Below are 16,810 nucleotides of genomic sequence, written 5' to 3'. Positions count from 1 at the left end.
GTTTAGCTTATGAATACATCTTCATGAGAAGTTCTTTTTTTCCCAGGAGCTGACGAGGCAACTGCTGAGTTACTAGTGCTTGTTTTGTGTTGCCTGCTTCCCTGTGTCCTTACTTCTCTGCTCTTTTCTTCTTTCTCCCTAATCCTGCACGTCCTCTTTGACTCTGGTGTCAGAATTGAGATCTTCAGATAGCGTCACCTTCTTCTCTTCATTCTGGGGGAGTGACACACTCTGGTTGCACATGACAAGGTAACATACTCTGCTCATACTGAAGGTTGCTGAAGATGTGGCAGTGGGTGGGAGCCTTGACAAGTCGATTTCTCCACTCTTGTCCTCTTGATTCACCAAGTGTAAATTCTGTGGGATAACAAATGGACTGGAAAGCGTTTTACAGCCTTAGTAAGTGAAAGATGGGAAAGGGGCAAAAGAAACAGCAGGCCTTTCCTGTGCATCCTGTTTCTTTCACCACCTGGAATCGAGTGACTGCTCTGCACCATAAATCAGCTGAATTCTGGAGACGGGAATTACCCATTTGAGAGGAGCTCAGTCTTGTTGGAGGGATGTTTGCCCAGATTTGAAGCCTTAGTCAAAATCCTCTTCCTTATGTAAGACAGAGGCCTGCTGGAGCTGTGTGGCCAGCAGGGTTTCTGTTGCTGCAAGAGGCATGTAAGCAGGAAGAAAACAGTAGTGCAGGCCGGGCCTAACCTCTGCTGGAGTGGATGAAGCAGCTGCCAGTGCAAGACTACCCTTGCAGCCATCCCTTGCACTGCAGAAGTACCACACTGGACCTGGCACAATTGTCTTCACAACCATTGTGTTTACCACACACCTTCACAGTTCCCCTGCTGCTATTCCAGTTCATCAGAAGCAGAACTGGGCTGATTCTCACCCATCCCCAAATAACCAGGATTTGTGCAAAGCAGCTCACTTTTTTACCAGCTGTAGAACCAACTGCACAGGTTGGAGTTAACCACAGAGCAGCTCAGCTAGTCAGGAGCTGCTGCTTTACGTGAAGTACATGCATGAAGTTTCCTAAGGGGCCTGTGAAACTCCTTGTTGACAAGGAAAAGGGCAGGTCTGGTTTGTGCAGGTAAGGAGGAGAGCGCTCCCCCAAGCACGTACACATGTCATCATATCCCTGGCTGTGTCACTACCTGATTTTTGAGTGTTCCTTCAGGGGTGCTGGACCCAGAGGAGCTTCAGAAGAGAAGGCCTCTGTACATTTGTGTTCCCAGGGTCTGGAGTGGGCTTTGCCCTTTGTGAAAGCACATTGTTTAAACTTGTTTTTCCTGATGTTGACCTCATCTGTTTGCCTGTGCCAGTACATCACTTACCTGTGGACCACCTATCCCTTGAGTGCACCAGAGTTGTAGGCCATGCATGCAAGAACAGAATAACAGCTGGAAAGAGGCCCAGGACAACAGAGGAGGGGAAAGAACGAGATGGAGTTCAAGTACAATTCACTGAAGAATGAGTATACTGTAAGAAAAAGAACATCTTCTTGAAATACTAGAGGAAGAAAAAGTTACAGAAAAACTGGAAAACCGTGAATGATACATGACATTGAGTGTCAGAGTTGGGACTTCTGTATTAAGAGTTTTAGGACATACCGGTTTTGCCTTGCTCTTACCTTGAGTGCCACCCATGGATATTCTCCTCTGCTTACTTGGCTTCTGATGTTTCATGTTGAAAAACCAGGAAAAATACTCCCTCTGCGTCTATTGTTTTCTGTTTGGTCAATAAAGAGTTACAGAAATCTCTCCGGGTACGATTAAGAGAAGCATTTTCCCATTTTGCTTTCCTTGTGCTCTTCACTCATCTCCATCCTAACAGAGCTCACATGGTTTCCTGCCCCTCTCCCTAATGAACCCCCTCTGTGCTGTGCTGGCAAGCTTTCTTTGGCCTAACAGACATCCCATCGGGGGAGTGTTCCCTGACCTTGAAGGGGATGAGATAGGGCAGTCCACATCTGCTTTCAGACATCCCCATCCTCACATTCTGTAGCCTTACACACAGATTCGGGCTTGCTTTCGTGTTTCAATGGGCAGATAATTAGATGAGCAATGAATTTTGTGTAATCCACTGTCTGTGTAAGCAGATCTGTTTTGATGAAAAGGTGAGATTACTTCTTGTGATAGATCACTTCTCCTCCTTACACTTCCCCAAGAAAAAGTGTATCAAGAATTGCAAAAGTGATAGTTCACTATCACCAGAAACACTGCTATACTTTGACACTTGTTTAATGGCCATTTATTATCACTAGTGAGAGGAGATGGGGCCAGTGCAAATCATGTTGCAAGGCTACATTCAAACTAATAAGTGCCTGAGAACCATCTTCTCATCTTCTGCTTTTACTCTTCGCTTAGGGAAAAAAGCCTGTAATAGGAAATCTAGGCAGTTTGGAGACAAGCACATGTTGTACTGTGTCAGAGAACTTGCACTGCTCTTCTGGAGTTTCTAAGTCCCTGTAGTTACTCAGCAGCTATCGTTCTTGCAGATGAATGTTGAAATGCTGGGTGGGTTGTGGGCTCCTTTTTCTGCTTGCTGTCAGTATGGGGGAGGCAGGGTGGAGGACTTAAAGGAAAGTTCCAGCTTTCAGAAAGCACGACTTGCGAAATTTATGTCCTGGAACAATTCCTGGGAAGTGGCATTAGGGATGCAGTTACATGCCATGCATCAGCAGCAGCTTTGGTCTCCAGAGCCAGACCAGCTTATCTCCTATTTACAAATACACTGTTTGTGTAGAGCTTGGAAGGAGTACAGCTCTAGCCCTCTGTTCTCCTTAAGCACCTTACCTGTTTCAGTTTTTTGGATATATGTTACATCTTCAGGAACATTAATGCTGCAGACAGGTAAGTAACCAGAGGACACTGTTAAGGATCACGTCTTACGTAATTTTTGTCTTCTTGTATGTTACCTGTGGAACAGCAAAGCCTGTTACTGTCCCTTGGCTTTATGTTTTGATTCTAAGTGGCACATCAAAGTCTCAGGTGTGGATGAACTTCCACATCTTCCACTTTTATGGTGTATACTCAACTTTTTAAGCCAACTTCCGTTTTACTGTCTGCACTATTTACATTTACTTGTACAAGATGGTTGCATGAGGCCTTTACATTTCCTTGGAAAAAAACATTTCCTGCTACACAAAAATTAGTTTGATAAATATGTAGGTTGTATATTATGTCAATCTGTGTTAACGTTTTTCATACACAAGTTACTTGTAATACATCAATTTGTCTCTGGATGGTCTGAGATAGTGACCTCAGCTCTTCTTTGCTGTCTCAGCATATTGTGTTCTTCAGTTAAAAGCAATTCTATTATAAACTATTTCAAGAAGCTGCTGAGATTGTGAGTCTATTTTGGAAAAGAAAGCATTTTGTGAAAGAGTTTGTATCATCTTGTTAAGTGGGTTCTGTGGTGTTTTGATCTCTTTTCAGCCGTAAGTTACTGGCCTAGGTCACAGACAGAAGAAACAGATGTTGGGATGCTTGATCAGAGGCAATGCTCCTGGGTCCATGTGCAGGCTCACAGCTGGTAGTTGGGAATCGTCCCACTGAAAGTTTCTCTGTGTTTCCTTGCAGAGCGCCAGGCAGATGCAGAGACACTAGCTTCAGGAAACAATGTCTTGAACCTGAGCTACAGCGAGAAGGAGCAGTCAGAGGAAATGACAGAGCTTCCAGAGAGCGAGCGTGGCCCCAAGGAGGAGCAGAAGGCTGACTCCCTTCTGCCAGAAGAGGATGCTGAAGAAAAAGTGGATGGATATGAAGAGGGCCCTGAGGAAGATTCTGTAAGTAACAAAAGTCTTGACCTCAATTTTGCCAGCAAATTAATGGACTTCAAGCTGGCAGAGAGTGACCAGAGTGCAGGCAGCAGTTCTCAGACTGAAAGGAGACATGCCTGTGACATTTGTGGCAAAACCTTCAAGTTTGCTGGCACTCTTAGCCGTCACAAAAAGGCCCACATTCGTGAGGACAGAAAGGATGAAAGGAGCAGTGAGGATGAAAGCAAAAGCATTCAGGATGATGCAGGAGCTCCCTCGATGCAGGAGTCTGGTCTTGAGCAGGAAGAGTCTCCGTTGGACTTGAAGGTAGTGGAGTCTCCTGTGGACTTTGAGGCAACAGGAAAGGAGAATGAAGAGAGCGAAAGCATCTCTGAGGGGGAAGGCACAGAGAGAAAGTCCACTGAGAAGAGCAGTGATGACAAACCAAAGACTGATGGGGCTAAGAGTACTGCAAAAGCAGACAAAAGAAAGAAAGTCTGTACTGTGTGCAACAAGCGTTTCTGGTCTCTGCAAGATCTGACGCGACATATGCGGTCTCATACAGGTAAGAGGAGGCTTGAAGGCAGAACAGGCCATGAGGTGTCCCACCAGACTGAGGTGTCTGCTCTGGAGGTGCACAATTGCTGCTGGCACTTGAGGTTGGAGACACTGCTTTTAGTCCTAAAGGTATTCTGCAAGGTGTCTTCTGTGCCCCAGTCCCTCATGCTGCATACAAAGCCTACGGAGGGAACAAGAATTGCAGCCACTGCCTTATTTTCAACTCCCAAACTGTTTTTCCCCATGATTGCTTGCAGAGTTCAGAGGCGAGGGCAAGTGTGGAGATCCTTGGGCAGCTTCTGCCTCCCTTCTTAGCATGTGTGTAGCTTTACTTCTTCCCAATATTTTGACCAGCAGTGGAGAACTGTCGTATTGATACCATTATCATGAGACTTCACCTCTGAGTCAAAGTTTAGACAGAGAGAGATAAAGAGTCTGGTTTTGTCTGATGATCTGGGCCTAATATGGGTAACATGCTGGTGATGTGTGTGACGTGCTGCTTGGGTGGAAAGCAGAGATTAGCTGGGCACTTGGGCAGGAAAGCTGGAACACAGGTGGTGAAACACTTGCCCAGTGACTTGACCGGGCAGTGGGATTGCTTTATGTGATAGGCAGATTGCAGCAGTGCCTTGCAAATGAGATGAAGCCATGAACCAGCTCAAAGGTGAATTAATCAATCATTCATCTTTATTAATTATGTATTTTACGTGCCAGCAAGCTGCTCTGACATGGGAAAACTGGTGCTTTTTGACATTTAGTGTCTTTTGAAGGTTCTCTCTGCTGAAGACAAGATCTTTGCCATTAACAAAGTATTTGTGTTGTAATTGGCAGTGATTTTTAGAAAACTACAGCAAAATGTAACATGTGAAGTAGACTTCAACCCTTCTAAATCATAAATATTGACATACTGAGTGCAAAACTGACCTGTTTTCTTCTGCCATTGAGCCACAAGTGAAATGGGACAGGTCCCATTCTAGTGCCTGTTTTAATACATGTGCAGAAGTTTTGGGGAAATGCTGATATCTAAAGTACTGAGCTTTATCCCCAAACAATGTTTGTTTGCCCATGGATGTTTCCATACTCTGTTTTAATTGCTTTCATTGCATGCTGGGTTATTGGGGACTATATCAGTATGTTTTTTACCTGTTCATTTCTCTTTCTTATTTGACACTTGAAGGATGTTTTAACACAGAATAGGTGTGGAATAGGAACCTGGCACAGTGTTTTCTTCAAATTCATAAATGTAACTGTGGCCTACCCCCACTGTCAGATAGGTGTATTTTCAGCTGAGGATTTTTCACCAGTGCTATGGGTTGACCCTTCTCCTTGTCCCTTTCCTGCTTGTTCAGGAATTATATTGACAAAATTATATTGACAAAATATAAAAATTGACAGAATTATATTGACAAAATACTTTCAGATTGGACATTGCTTACACTTCAGTTTTAATGTGTGAAGTTTTTTAAAGATAACTGTAAGATTTTGGGATTTGTTTACTCAGAAGAGGAATGTTTGGGACACACTGAAGTGTGCAAGAAACCTCTGCCTGCCTACCACGTGTCTCATTCTGATGTTCATTGGCACAAGATGGCGTCTTGATGGAATTTCAAGTCTTTAAGAGACACAGTTAGAAAGAGAGGACAAGTTGGGGTGGGACCTTTGGTTCTTCAGGGCAGACAGCACCTTGGGGCAGTGTGCATGGCTTGTATTTTGGGAGAATTTTGTCTGGGGGGCTGTGGTTTTCCAATGAGTTTCTGCTTAGGAAAGTATTCTCTCTCTCCACATGTGTCTGGGGCTGACTTGCAGCAGGGACTCAATGTGGTGGGCTGGTTTCATAAAGGCTTTTGAGTTCCAGAGACTGACTATAAACTTTTTCAGAAAAATTGCTGACTAGATTAGGCAGGATGCTAGCGAGCACCTGGTGCTTACGGTCTTCCTCCCTCCTTATGCAGGGCCTTGCCAAGCTTGTAGACACTTAGTTTTGATGCTCCATTTGTGCTGTAGGCATTTACCTGTATTCCTGCTTGCACTCCATCAGCTGGTTTTCTAGTACAGAGTAAAAAATCTGCATAAATGTGATGTTCGATGTGGGTACTGAATTTCCAAAGTGCATAGTGTTTTATGTTGCTTGAAACAAGAGGGAGGTAGGTGTGTGACCTCACAGCTGACTTTGTGTTGTAATTCTCTTTCAGGTGAGAGACCTTACAAGTGTCAAACCTGCGAACGGACCTTTACTCTGAAGCACAGCCTGGTCCGTCACCAGCGCATCCACCAGAAAGTCAAAAATGCCCGAAACCACGGGAAGGAGAGCGACAAGGAGGAGACGCAGTCGAGGTGTGGAGAAGACAGTGAGAATGAGTCCAGCCACAGCGGCGCCAACCCCATCTCCGAAAGCGAGTGCGACTCCGCGGGGGGCGTCGGTAGCCACTCGTCCCTCGTGGGGAGCCGGAACGAGCCCCTGGCCGGCATGGTCATGGACTCCCCCTGTGGAGAGGAGAGGAGCAGCGCCTGCCTCGCCGAGCCCACCAAGAGCGCGCAGAAACAGACGGCAAAAGACCAGGACCCACGGGGCAGCTCCGAGCACGAGAGGCCCTCAGGTTTCATCCAAGACTTGCTGGAGATGCACAACGCGCCGTCTCCCATGAATCACATCCTGGCCTCTGCAGACAGTGCGCCTCAGCTCTTGGGGGTGGAATGACTTGCTAGGAGGTTGTACCCATCTCAGCAGGCAAACTGAAGCCAGCAGAGCAAGGTTTCTGGAGTCTGGTTTTGGAAGAGCGACCTTACAGCTACCGGGGAGAGTATGGCAGACTCGATGTGGTGCCATATGCCTTTCAGTATAATAATGCAAGAGACTACAGTATATACTGATTTGAGTGCCTTACTACTTTATTAGATCTTTTGGTATTATAGATTTTTTCAAAAATGATTTTAATATTTTAAAGAATTATTTGGAGAGGACCCTTTTTCATTTAAGCATTAATGTTACCTTTTGTATTGGTGTGCGTGAGCTTGTTCTTGTATATCTGTGATAGTCGCTGTGTTTTGTTCTCTGAGCTGGAAAAGGGGCAGTGGGGGTGGGAGGCCCTTGGATACCATAGCCAATAACTGGAAGAAAAATGATGTGAATTTCATATGGAATAGTCAGAGGAGATGCAGACAATTGATTTATTGTTTTTTTTTCTCAGTAGATGTTCTTGCATTTTGCCACATGGTGGAGCATTAAGCCTGTTCCAGGCCTGAACAACGTGGCAGTTGAAGGTGTTCAAAGTGGTTCAAGCCAAAAGCAGGAAACACAAATGAATTTCAACCTCATGCTTGTTTCCACTTTTCAGCATTAGAAGTGGTCTTCTGAATCCTAGGGGTTTTTTCTGGCCGTCACGGACTGAGCGTGTATACAGAGAAGAGTTACATAGCAACGTAACCTATGGGAATTATGCACCCGCTGTTACATATGTTTGATTTGCTTCAGTATATTATTATTATTATTATTATTTTATTATTATTTTATAAATCCATCAGTTCGCTTGTCTCTGCAGTCAGCAGAAGCCAATGGGCAATATTTGCCCACGGAGATGCGTAGAGCAGCTTGGATCCCGTCTCGGAGTGTTCTTGACTCGTCGCTTTCACCAGCTCCTCCTCCTGTTGTTGCAGCTCTTCTACTGTACTTTACATGAACCCCTTCCTCCGACCGGAGCGTCCCGCGGAGGCCGGCGAGGTATCGTCCCCGTGCGGGGGCACATGTCCCTCGCGGTGGGTGCACGTGGCTGCGGGTGCGGCCCCGGCTGCGCGAGAGAGGCACCGCGAGTGCCGCAGTGACCTCGCTGCCGTCACGTCGGTGACAGCCTGCGTCACTCACAGAGCAAAGTTATTCCGTCTTCCAGTGGAAAGCAAGAGAGAAATGCGAGCCTTACCCTCCTCTTGCTTCTGTCGTGTTCTAAGAGCAAGAAAATACTACTGGTAATAAAACTACAGATATACGACATGTTAAAAATAAATAAAATAAATTTTAAAAAAAACAAGAAAAAAAAAAAGAAAAAAAGAAAGAAATTCTTCCTGAGATTTTGGGGTTGATGCTTGAAGACTTGAGGTGTGTGTCTAAATTTCATATCAGTAATTTAACCCCTTCAATGCTGGCAGCTGGAATTTCTCCGTATGGCTCCTGTTGCCGGCAACAGGTGATGCTCCAGCCACCAATATTGAAGGGGTTAAACGAAATGTATCCTACTGTAGCTGCGCATTTTTAGGAGTGCCCAGCATTTTTGTTGTCCTTGTCCTCGTTGTCGTTATTGTTGTTTGTTAATTGTCCTTCAGTCATGACCTCTGGGACAGACAGAGCCATAATAGCATTGCCGGAGCCTCACTGTGCTGTTCCACCACTGCAGCCCCCCAGCCCAGCCCGCACTGTGACCCTCCCTCCTTCCCACCGCAGAATCGCTTTTCCTGCTCTCACCAGACATGGAGGAAGTGGGCCTCGGACCCAGTCTATATTATATAATATATATATCTATATATATCTATATATTAAAAATTCTCGGAAAAATTTCTGGAGACTGAAATCTCACTGTCCAGAATTCAAAGGAAGAGAAACGTTCTTGAGTAATATTCTTGCAAATAGAATAAGAGAAAATGGTTGAGGTATATGTGATTTCTATTTTTTTGTGTTTTGTTGGGTTTTTTTTAATTTTTAAATAGGGATGTTTGAACCAGTTCAGAAACGAAGCTAACGCCAGATATAGATAAATCAATCACAACCAATGATTCATTTGAAACTCTACCCAGGTGCATTCTACTTAATTAAAACCAGTTCACGCATCCCTTAAATTGTTATTACTATTATAATTATAATAATAATTATTATTATTATTATTTTGGGTATTTTTTTGTTTTTGTAATTTTTTTTGTTTGTTTATTTTGGGGTTGTTGTTTTGTTTTGTTGTTTTGTTTTTTTTTTTTGCAACTCTCCACACTAAACTGCGCAATACTGTGGGGGAGAAGCCATTACTAAACTATATGCTGCAGAACAATGTAGCAAGTAATTAATTCCCAGCAGCCTGCCGGGACATCTGCTAGCAATAATCACTATTGATTTAAAGCTTTATTTAGCCTTTATCTATATCCTAGTAGAGTATAAGGTCTTGCCACATTTTATTGACATTTTTATTAGTTGAGTTTGACTGAGAACTGTTGCTGTTGTTGGGGTTTTTTTTGTTTCCCTTCCTCCCCCAATATTAAACTGTGAAATTTATAATGTGTTTAAACTATGGGTGAATCTTAGGCTTTAGTTTGCATGTTCAGCTAATTTGTCTCTATACGATTTTCGTTTGAATCTTTTTATTTTTTTTTCCTCTCTCAGGGCTTTTACAAAAAACAAAAAAACAAAAAGAAAACAAAAAGAAAACAAAAAAAAAAATCTTCTAAAATTCTTTTGCCTGAGTTGCAATGGACTTAACATGGAGATAATTCAATCACTACATTAAGCACTTGACTGTGAAAGCGCAAAATAAAATAAAGGAAAAAGAAAAAAAAAAAAAGAGAGAACCTTGTTTGAGGCTGTTGTGAAATAACTTTAGGGGGCTATGTGACAGTCTGATTCCATTTTCAGAATGATTCATCTTCTCTTTCCTCTCTGCGTGTCTCCTTTCTCTTCTCTCTCCACGAAGGAAGTTTAATCCTAGTGATTTCATCCCATGCAGGAAACAGTAATAAATGTGTAGAATTCATATTTTTCTAAAGGGAACTTAAACTGCTGCTACGAATTGTGTACAAGACTGGTTTATGCCACATGAACAGAGAATCACACATTGTTTTGGTACTTTTATTCCTCTTTTTTTTCAGTTGTACAGTACTTCCAAATTCAAAATAAAAAGTAAAACTTGTTCTGTATCAAACCATCTAAGCAATAAAATGTTATATTTAAAAATTATAGGTTACTAAATGGGCATGGCTCTTCTTGTGGGTTTGTGGTGACTTGTTCTTAGACTTGGCGCTGCTGGAGGACGATGTGCAAGCCGGAGTTTATCTGTGCCGATGGATCACTGTTTCTCTTCCTTCAGTTGATCTGGGTTTGAGCTGGAGATGATTGCAGCACTCTGAAAACTCCTGTTCATTTTGACCAGCATTTTCTGCTAGCCAGGCCCCTTGGAAACGCTGCTTGTCTCCTGGTGCAGCTCCTCAACGCAGCAACAGCGTTGTTCTGAAGACAGCAGAAAAGTGCTGATTTTCCTGCATAGACAGGGTCAGGATTCTCTTTTTTAATTAGCGGTAGCCCTGTGGTCACATAGGTGAGCATCCTCCCAGCATGTAGTGTACCAGTCACTTCTTTTATAAATTAAGTAGGTTTCTGCTACCATAGTTTTCTTCTCGCATAAATGTTTATGGCGGCAAATTCTGCAGGATGTATTCAAAAGCCACGTGCATGTGTCAAAAAAAGAGACAAATCCTTTGTTTTAGATTGTCAGAGCTGCTTTAGCTAACTGCATTTTATATGCCTTCCTATAAATAAAACCCATTTCACAGGACAGGGAGCCAAAGAATCACGTGAGTTGTGTATCCAGCTCTGGAGGCCAGGGAATTGCAGTGAAGCTGAAGCATCCACATCTTCCTAAGTCCTGCTGCGGTGGTGCTTTCTGGCAAAGAAGTGAACCAGGTTCAGAATGAGAGACAGACTTGGGGGTGAACTGCTGCTGCTTTCCTCCCTCAAGCCTTCTGCACCTTCCTGATGGAGGTCAAAATTCCTCACAGCACTTTGTCTGCTGATGAGACCTTGGTCCCTCACCCCCAGAGAGGGTTAAAACAGAAGCAGTCAGCCAGCCAGCTCAGCCCCAAACCAAGGATATCTGATGAAGTGGGGCTCTGAAGGCCCTCTGGGTGAGCTCATGGGATGGAAACATCATTTCTGAGGAAGGAAACCTGCAGAAAATAATTTTCCCTCCCACCCACTGACCTGAAGCGCCTTTCCTCTCGTGAGACTGATGGGAAGCTCGCATCCAAGTGGCCCAGGGACCTGTCAGGAGGTGTAAAACCAAATGGGATGAGTTTATGTGGCTAGGAAGTGATGGTGACTAATAACTTACGAAACAGATGACTTGGTTCTTGGCCATGGAAGGGTGCAATTGCTGTGCCCAGCCCTTTTCTCCTTCTACCTCAGCTTGAGACCTCTATTGCTGATTTGGGAATTCCTCTGTTCTTCTGGCCTTGGACAGGGTAACACCCTGCAGGCCAGCTGAACTTCTCTCCTTGCTGGCATTTCCTTTTCCCTCTTCCTGCCTCCACTCCTTCTCATACTAACACCCATGGCAGCAATAGCTGGAGCTGGTCTGAAACACCAGGTTAGCAGAGAGGTGGGGAGGCGGTGGTGGTGTCTCTGTGTGCCTCCTCCCACTTGCTGCTTCCTCGCCTCGTTCCCTAAAGCTTTTTTCCCCACCTTGGCAAGGGTGAAGCTGAGCTTAATTCCTGACATGGACAGGGAGAGTGGCTCAGTCCCTCTGTGAGGCACTGCTGTGGATCTCTCACAGCAGAGCTTCAGGCAAGGAGGCCCTGTGCTCTCCCAGAGCATTAAAGTTTGGGGAAGACCTGAGTGCTATGCCAGCACAGGGATGCCTTGGTAGCAAGGGGCACCAGGAAAGAGGTTTTTTTCTGAAGTGAGGAGCGTAAAGCTGTGGGGAAGGGCAGGAGATAGCAGTGGATGAAAGCTGGCTGCCCCAAAGCAGAAAGTGGAGCCTGGTTGGAGTGTCTCTCCCATTTTTGCTGCTACTGAAATGCAAACAAGTGAAGAGAAAGGAATAAAGTTACTTGCTGTTCATTATGCAGCTGTCACAAAGAAGCCACCATTTGTGAGATAGGAGGGCTGTACACCTGCACCAAGATCTTCAGAAAGTGAGTGCAATGAGAAGTTATTTGTTGTTGATACTTAACAGTGATTTGGCCTTTTCTGTTGGAAAAAGCCTTTCTCAAATAAAATGAGTCACAATTCAACTAGCAAAGGCAGCAAGGGGCAAAAGTTTACTTGAAACCTTTCCTTCTTCACATGTCTCCAGTTTGGGGAATCATACATGCCATTTTCTTTCAGTATTTCTGTAGTTATGAGGGGATTGAAAATGTCACTTTTGGAAACCCTGAAGTTAAGGATTATCTGCAAAACGGAGACCCAAGACCCCAGCACAGGATAACCAGCACTTTCTCTATGTCAGAGAGGCACCATTTTCATCACCCACTCTGACAATGCAAAAAAAAAGATGGAGAAATGCATTGGATTGTTCAGTTGAAACATCTCTTAATTGCTGGACTCTGGAAAAAGAGGCTATGCCAGCACTTCCCAAAAACCTGAGTACTGGAGTAGGCAGCATCAGGGAGGGGAGTGAATAAACCTGTACAAGACACCAGCATCTTTGGATGTCGTGGGTCAGCTGAGTCCTCCAGCTGAGGAGAAGCTGTGTTGAATTACTTTCCCCCTTTCATCTCCTTCCTTGGCAGTAATCACTGTGCAGGGGGAGGCTGCACCCACACTGCAACAGCCACAGGAGCAGTGAGGGGGATGCTGGGATTTGGGCTCTGATCTGTTTGGAAATAAAGGAATAGGCTTAAATTTTGAAAGCCTTTTCCATGTCAGGGATGAGCTGAATGTTCCATGAAAAATGGTCTGAGTGAGGTTGGGAAGGGGGAAGAGTGTGTATGAGGAAAGGTGTAGCTGTTAGTGGGCTGGCATGATCGTACATGCATATCTGCATCCTAGGTTGGGTGGTGTCTGAGCTGGGGGCATGATTGGTCACCTCTGTGTGTGCTCTGCAGGCTGGAACCACATCACTACGGTGATCCCTGGAGTCCTGAGTGTGCTCTGGAGTTCCTGGGTTTGGCCACCAGCCCCACACTAGAGCTGCCCTCCTTGCTCCATGTCCTCATCTGCACACTCGGGGAACAGGAGAAACAAACATCCAGGAGCATATTGTTGTCCCTATCTAGAAACTGGTGACTGCTGGTACCTGCGGATTTGCTGGCGGATCAGAGGATTTCCCTAGTCTTGGGCAATTAGTGCCATGCTGGATCACAGGATTAGGAAAACTGGAAACAAACCTAAAATGACAGGAGGTACAGCACAGCTGGGGTTCCTGAGCCAACAGCTCTGCTGAGGGTATGTATGGTCACAGTCTGTTCCTCTGATTTTGAAGTAAGAACATTAACAGGAAGAGTGGTTTGTTCATGGAATCCCTGCCAGAGCCTAAAGCATCTCCTGCAGGTGCAGGGTCTTGCACTCAGCAAATTCAGACCTCTTGGCCTTTTCCAACACATGGTGTCCTTCCTTGTCCCCTCAGCTGAGGACTCTGTTTTTGCAATGCAGTTTCAGGGAATGCATTTTTAGGTGATTTAAACTCTTCTCACCAGTTCTGAAAGGATGATTTATGCCAAGTAAGCCCAAGGTGTTTCTCCCACAGAATGAGTTGGTGTCAGACACAGATGGTGTGTGGCCTTGGCCCTATGACAAGTTAGGAACTCACTTGTCAGTGGTGTGCATGTATTTCTTGGGAACTATTAGAGGACTGAGGGGGAAAGGAAAGGGCAGGGGGAGAATAGCACGGGGAGGAGTGCTCTGGGACAGAATTATATGGTGTTTCTAGGATTTGTCACCAGCTGCACCACTACAAACGGTGCAGAAGCTGCAAGAGCACCATCCCTGTGGGCTGCCAGGCCTCATCAGTGGCTTCACCTGGGCAGGGAGGCCCATTTAAAGCAAGGGGAGGGGTGAAGGTTGGGCAGTGGGCAAGGGGAAAGTTGTTCGTAAGCAATATCCAGTTCTGTATTGTAAAAGATGTTTATGAAGCTGTTTTTCCAGAAGTATCTTTTTTTAAAAAAAGGAGTAGATTAGTACCTGGGAGAAAAGGGGTGGAGAGGCTGAGGGGCAGTTGGCCTGCTCACAGGCAGCAGTGAAGACACAGACTGCTGGCAGGTCACTCACAGAACAGATGCCCAGAAGATACAGGAGCATCTATCTTGCTATTGTTGTATGCAAGTGCCACCTCAGGTAAGTGACACGTAACCTGCACACACCTGCCAGTGTTAATGGGCTGCCTGAGAGATAACATGCTTGACTGAACTCTCTGGGGGAGATGTAAACCTCCAGAGTACTGCCAGGAAAGGGACTCTGATGTCTTAATTTCAAGATGTGTCTGTAATCACCCTGTAGAAGTGAAACTAAATGGAGTTGAGAAGCATTGTTGAGGCTTTTCAAAAAGTCTAGTATCATCTACTTTCATTTCTCAAGATGCCCTGTCAGAATAAAAATAAAAAATCCTCACAAAAATGAAGCAGGAGGTTTTCATATATTAAACAGTAACAAGCGAGAAGACTTCTCTGGCTCACCCAACCTCACTGCGTAATGCAGTAGAAAATGTTGTAGCAATCCTCTAACTAGTAGGAACTGAAAATAGCTTTCTCCTTTACTGTGCTTGTTTACTTCTCCTGTGCCAGATCTGTCTCTTGTTTGGCAGGGAAAACTGCCAGGAGTGTATGAGGAAACTCTGGAGGATGGGTGTTTGGAATACGCTGTTGTGAAAGCACTTGAACTTCTCTAGAGCCTTTCAGCAGAAGGTTGTGAAGCAGTTTACGAACATCAGTTAATGGGAGGCTGTAAACAGGAGAAATCTGCTGGAGAAAAGCTTTTAATGATGAGAGGCCTGATCTGTTTTAACAATCTCGGAGGCAGAGGTTAATGTGGTGAAGGCCAGCACTGCTGTGGGCTGACTTTCCGTCAGTAATTTTTAGCCTGTAACCACACGTGGGGAACGGCCCTGCTGCTCGTAAAAATGTGCCAAGGTTGGGACAGGATGTCAGCCAGAGGGGCTGGTGGCTCCATGACAGGACCTGACCCGAGCATGGGGGCATGAGGAACAGCAGATAAAATAAATGCTCCTGTGAACATGTGCACACAGGACCGTGGGCCCTGCCCTCAGACATGGAGTTGTGTTTGGGTAACAAAAGCAATTGGTGCGTTAGCCTTTCCTCCCATCTCCTGTTATCTGATCCTGCAGAGAATGACGGCCTAGGTTTGTTGTTTTCAGTGAGCAGCATCTGACTTCCAGGGAATCTGCACCCAAAAAAGTACTTTATTTGGGGTGATGGCAGTGCTAGCTGTGAGATGCAGGCTTGCTTTGACCACTGTTCCTCCCAAGTTTTTGCAACTCAAGCTTTACCACATGACCCATGCTTGGGAAGGGGAAAGTGATGGGCTAAACCTGGCTGTAAACAGAGGCTGTAACCTTTGTCATTGCTGTTTAGTTCTACCAAAGCAGAGCCCTGTTAGATGCATGGGGCTGCCAGGCAGCAGCTGGGGAGGAGGCAGCACATGTCCTCCCATGTCCTGCTGCATGCACTGCTGCTGAATAGGATCCAGCACTCCTGGATTTGCACACTTGGCCAGAAAAGTCCCTTTCTGGTGGCAGGACATTTAACACCATTTAATCTGCTGCCTTCAAGATGCCTGTCTGACTGAAGCTTTACAGCCTCCAAGGTTACATGCATCAGGTCCACAATACTCTACAGCCAGAGACAATTGAAGTATCAACTTGGCTGCATACACACAGTAGTCACTGAAGTCTGCACCACAACACAGTGAGTCTGATCTTTCATCTTGTGTCTACATCACTCTCTGTCAGTATTTTGAAGTTGAAACCACAGAGGTTGCCTAGCACAGCTACCCAAGACCCAGAACTCGCTAGAAAATGAGCCAGGGCTGTAGGTGAGAAAGGGAGGGATCTGGAGAAGTGAGAAACCTGGGCACCCCATGGTAGTACATTTTGGAACAGGATGCAGAGCCACATGCTGCCTTTAATGCATTTGGTTATTACTTTTTGTGAAATAGCAAAGTTACCTCTTTGGCAGTTTTTAACTTTTTCTGAACTGGAAGAGTCTCTTTAGCAGCTGCAAAACACCTGCTTAAAAATTAAGGTGCTTAACTTGAACAATACTTAATTCAATGTGATAGCAGCTTCTCTACCAGTTCCTTCAGGCAGTGTTTTACTGAGCTGCAGCCGAGGGATGTTTTGCAGTTTGTCAGCAGGTCCTCGGTGGCCTGTACTTATTCCCACTGCAGTGCATAAGTCACATCTGGCTCCATTAAATTCTATAAATTCAGCAGAATGGGAACAACAGGGTGATGGTCCCTGGGTGTTGCCAGGGAAAGGAAAGGAGTAACCACAAGGAGTGCTGCAGCTCACTAAAGGAACAGGAAATGGCACCTGGTGAGATGCTTTGCACAGGAGCAGGAGTTCAGCCTCAGGAGGACCTTGAGGGAATGTCTTGCCCTGCATGAGCCCAAATCAAAACTACTGAGTGATTGTTCTGGCTGCATGACTGTGACTGATGTCTTGTACTTCCCCCTTAGTCCATCTTTAGCTGGGGTGGTGGTAATGGAATGCTGCAGAACTGCAATCTGCCAGGCTACTACAGTGTTTGGGATGGTCCCTGAGTAGTGTATTTTCTAAATTATAAACTAAATCC

At 45.1% G+C, this 16,810-nt stretch overlaps 1 protein-coding gene across 10 annotated transcripts in view; it reads left to right on the top strand.

The window, feature by feature from the left end:
* RREB1 (ras responsive element binding protein 1) overlaps positions 1 to 10,113 on the top strand; it is a 122,470-nt gene extending 112,357 nt beyond the window's left edge. For 8 of the 10 annotated variants that reach the window (XM_015617439.3, XM_015617440.3, XM_015617444.3 and 5 more), the window contains 2 exons: positions 3,582 to 4,325; positions 6,511 to 10,113. In XM_015617439.3, coding sequence (XP_015472925.1) covers positions 3,582 to 4,325; positions 6,511 to 7,016 — 1,250 coding nt within the window. In that variant the 3' untranslated portion in view covers positions 7,017 to 10,113. Of the gene's footprint in view, positions 1 to 173; positions 3,542 to 3,581; positions 4,326 to 6,510 lie in introns of those variants that run through there. The other 2 variants (XM_019005579.2, XM_033512086.1) reach the window with 2 other exon arrangements.
* The last annotated feature ends 6,697 nt before the right edge of the window (positions 10,114 to 16,810 follow it).

Source organism: Parus major, chromosome 2 (assembly GCF_001522545.3).
Source record: "Parus major isolate Abel chromosome 2, Parus_major1.1, whole genome shotgun sequence".
NCBI classification, from domain to species: Eukaryota; Metazoa; Chordata; class Aves; order Passeriformes; family Paridae; genus Parus; species Parus major.
The sequence above is the reverse complement of the archived record's forward strand: the minus strand, read 5'-3'. Positions and strand labels throughout refer to the sequence as shown.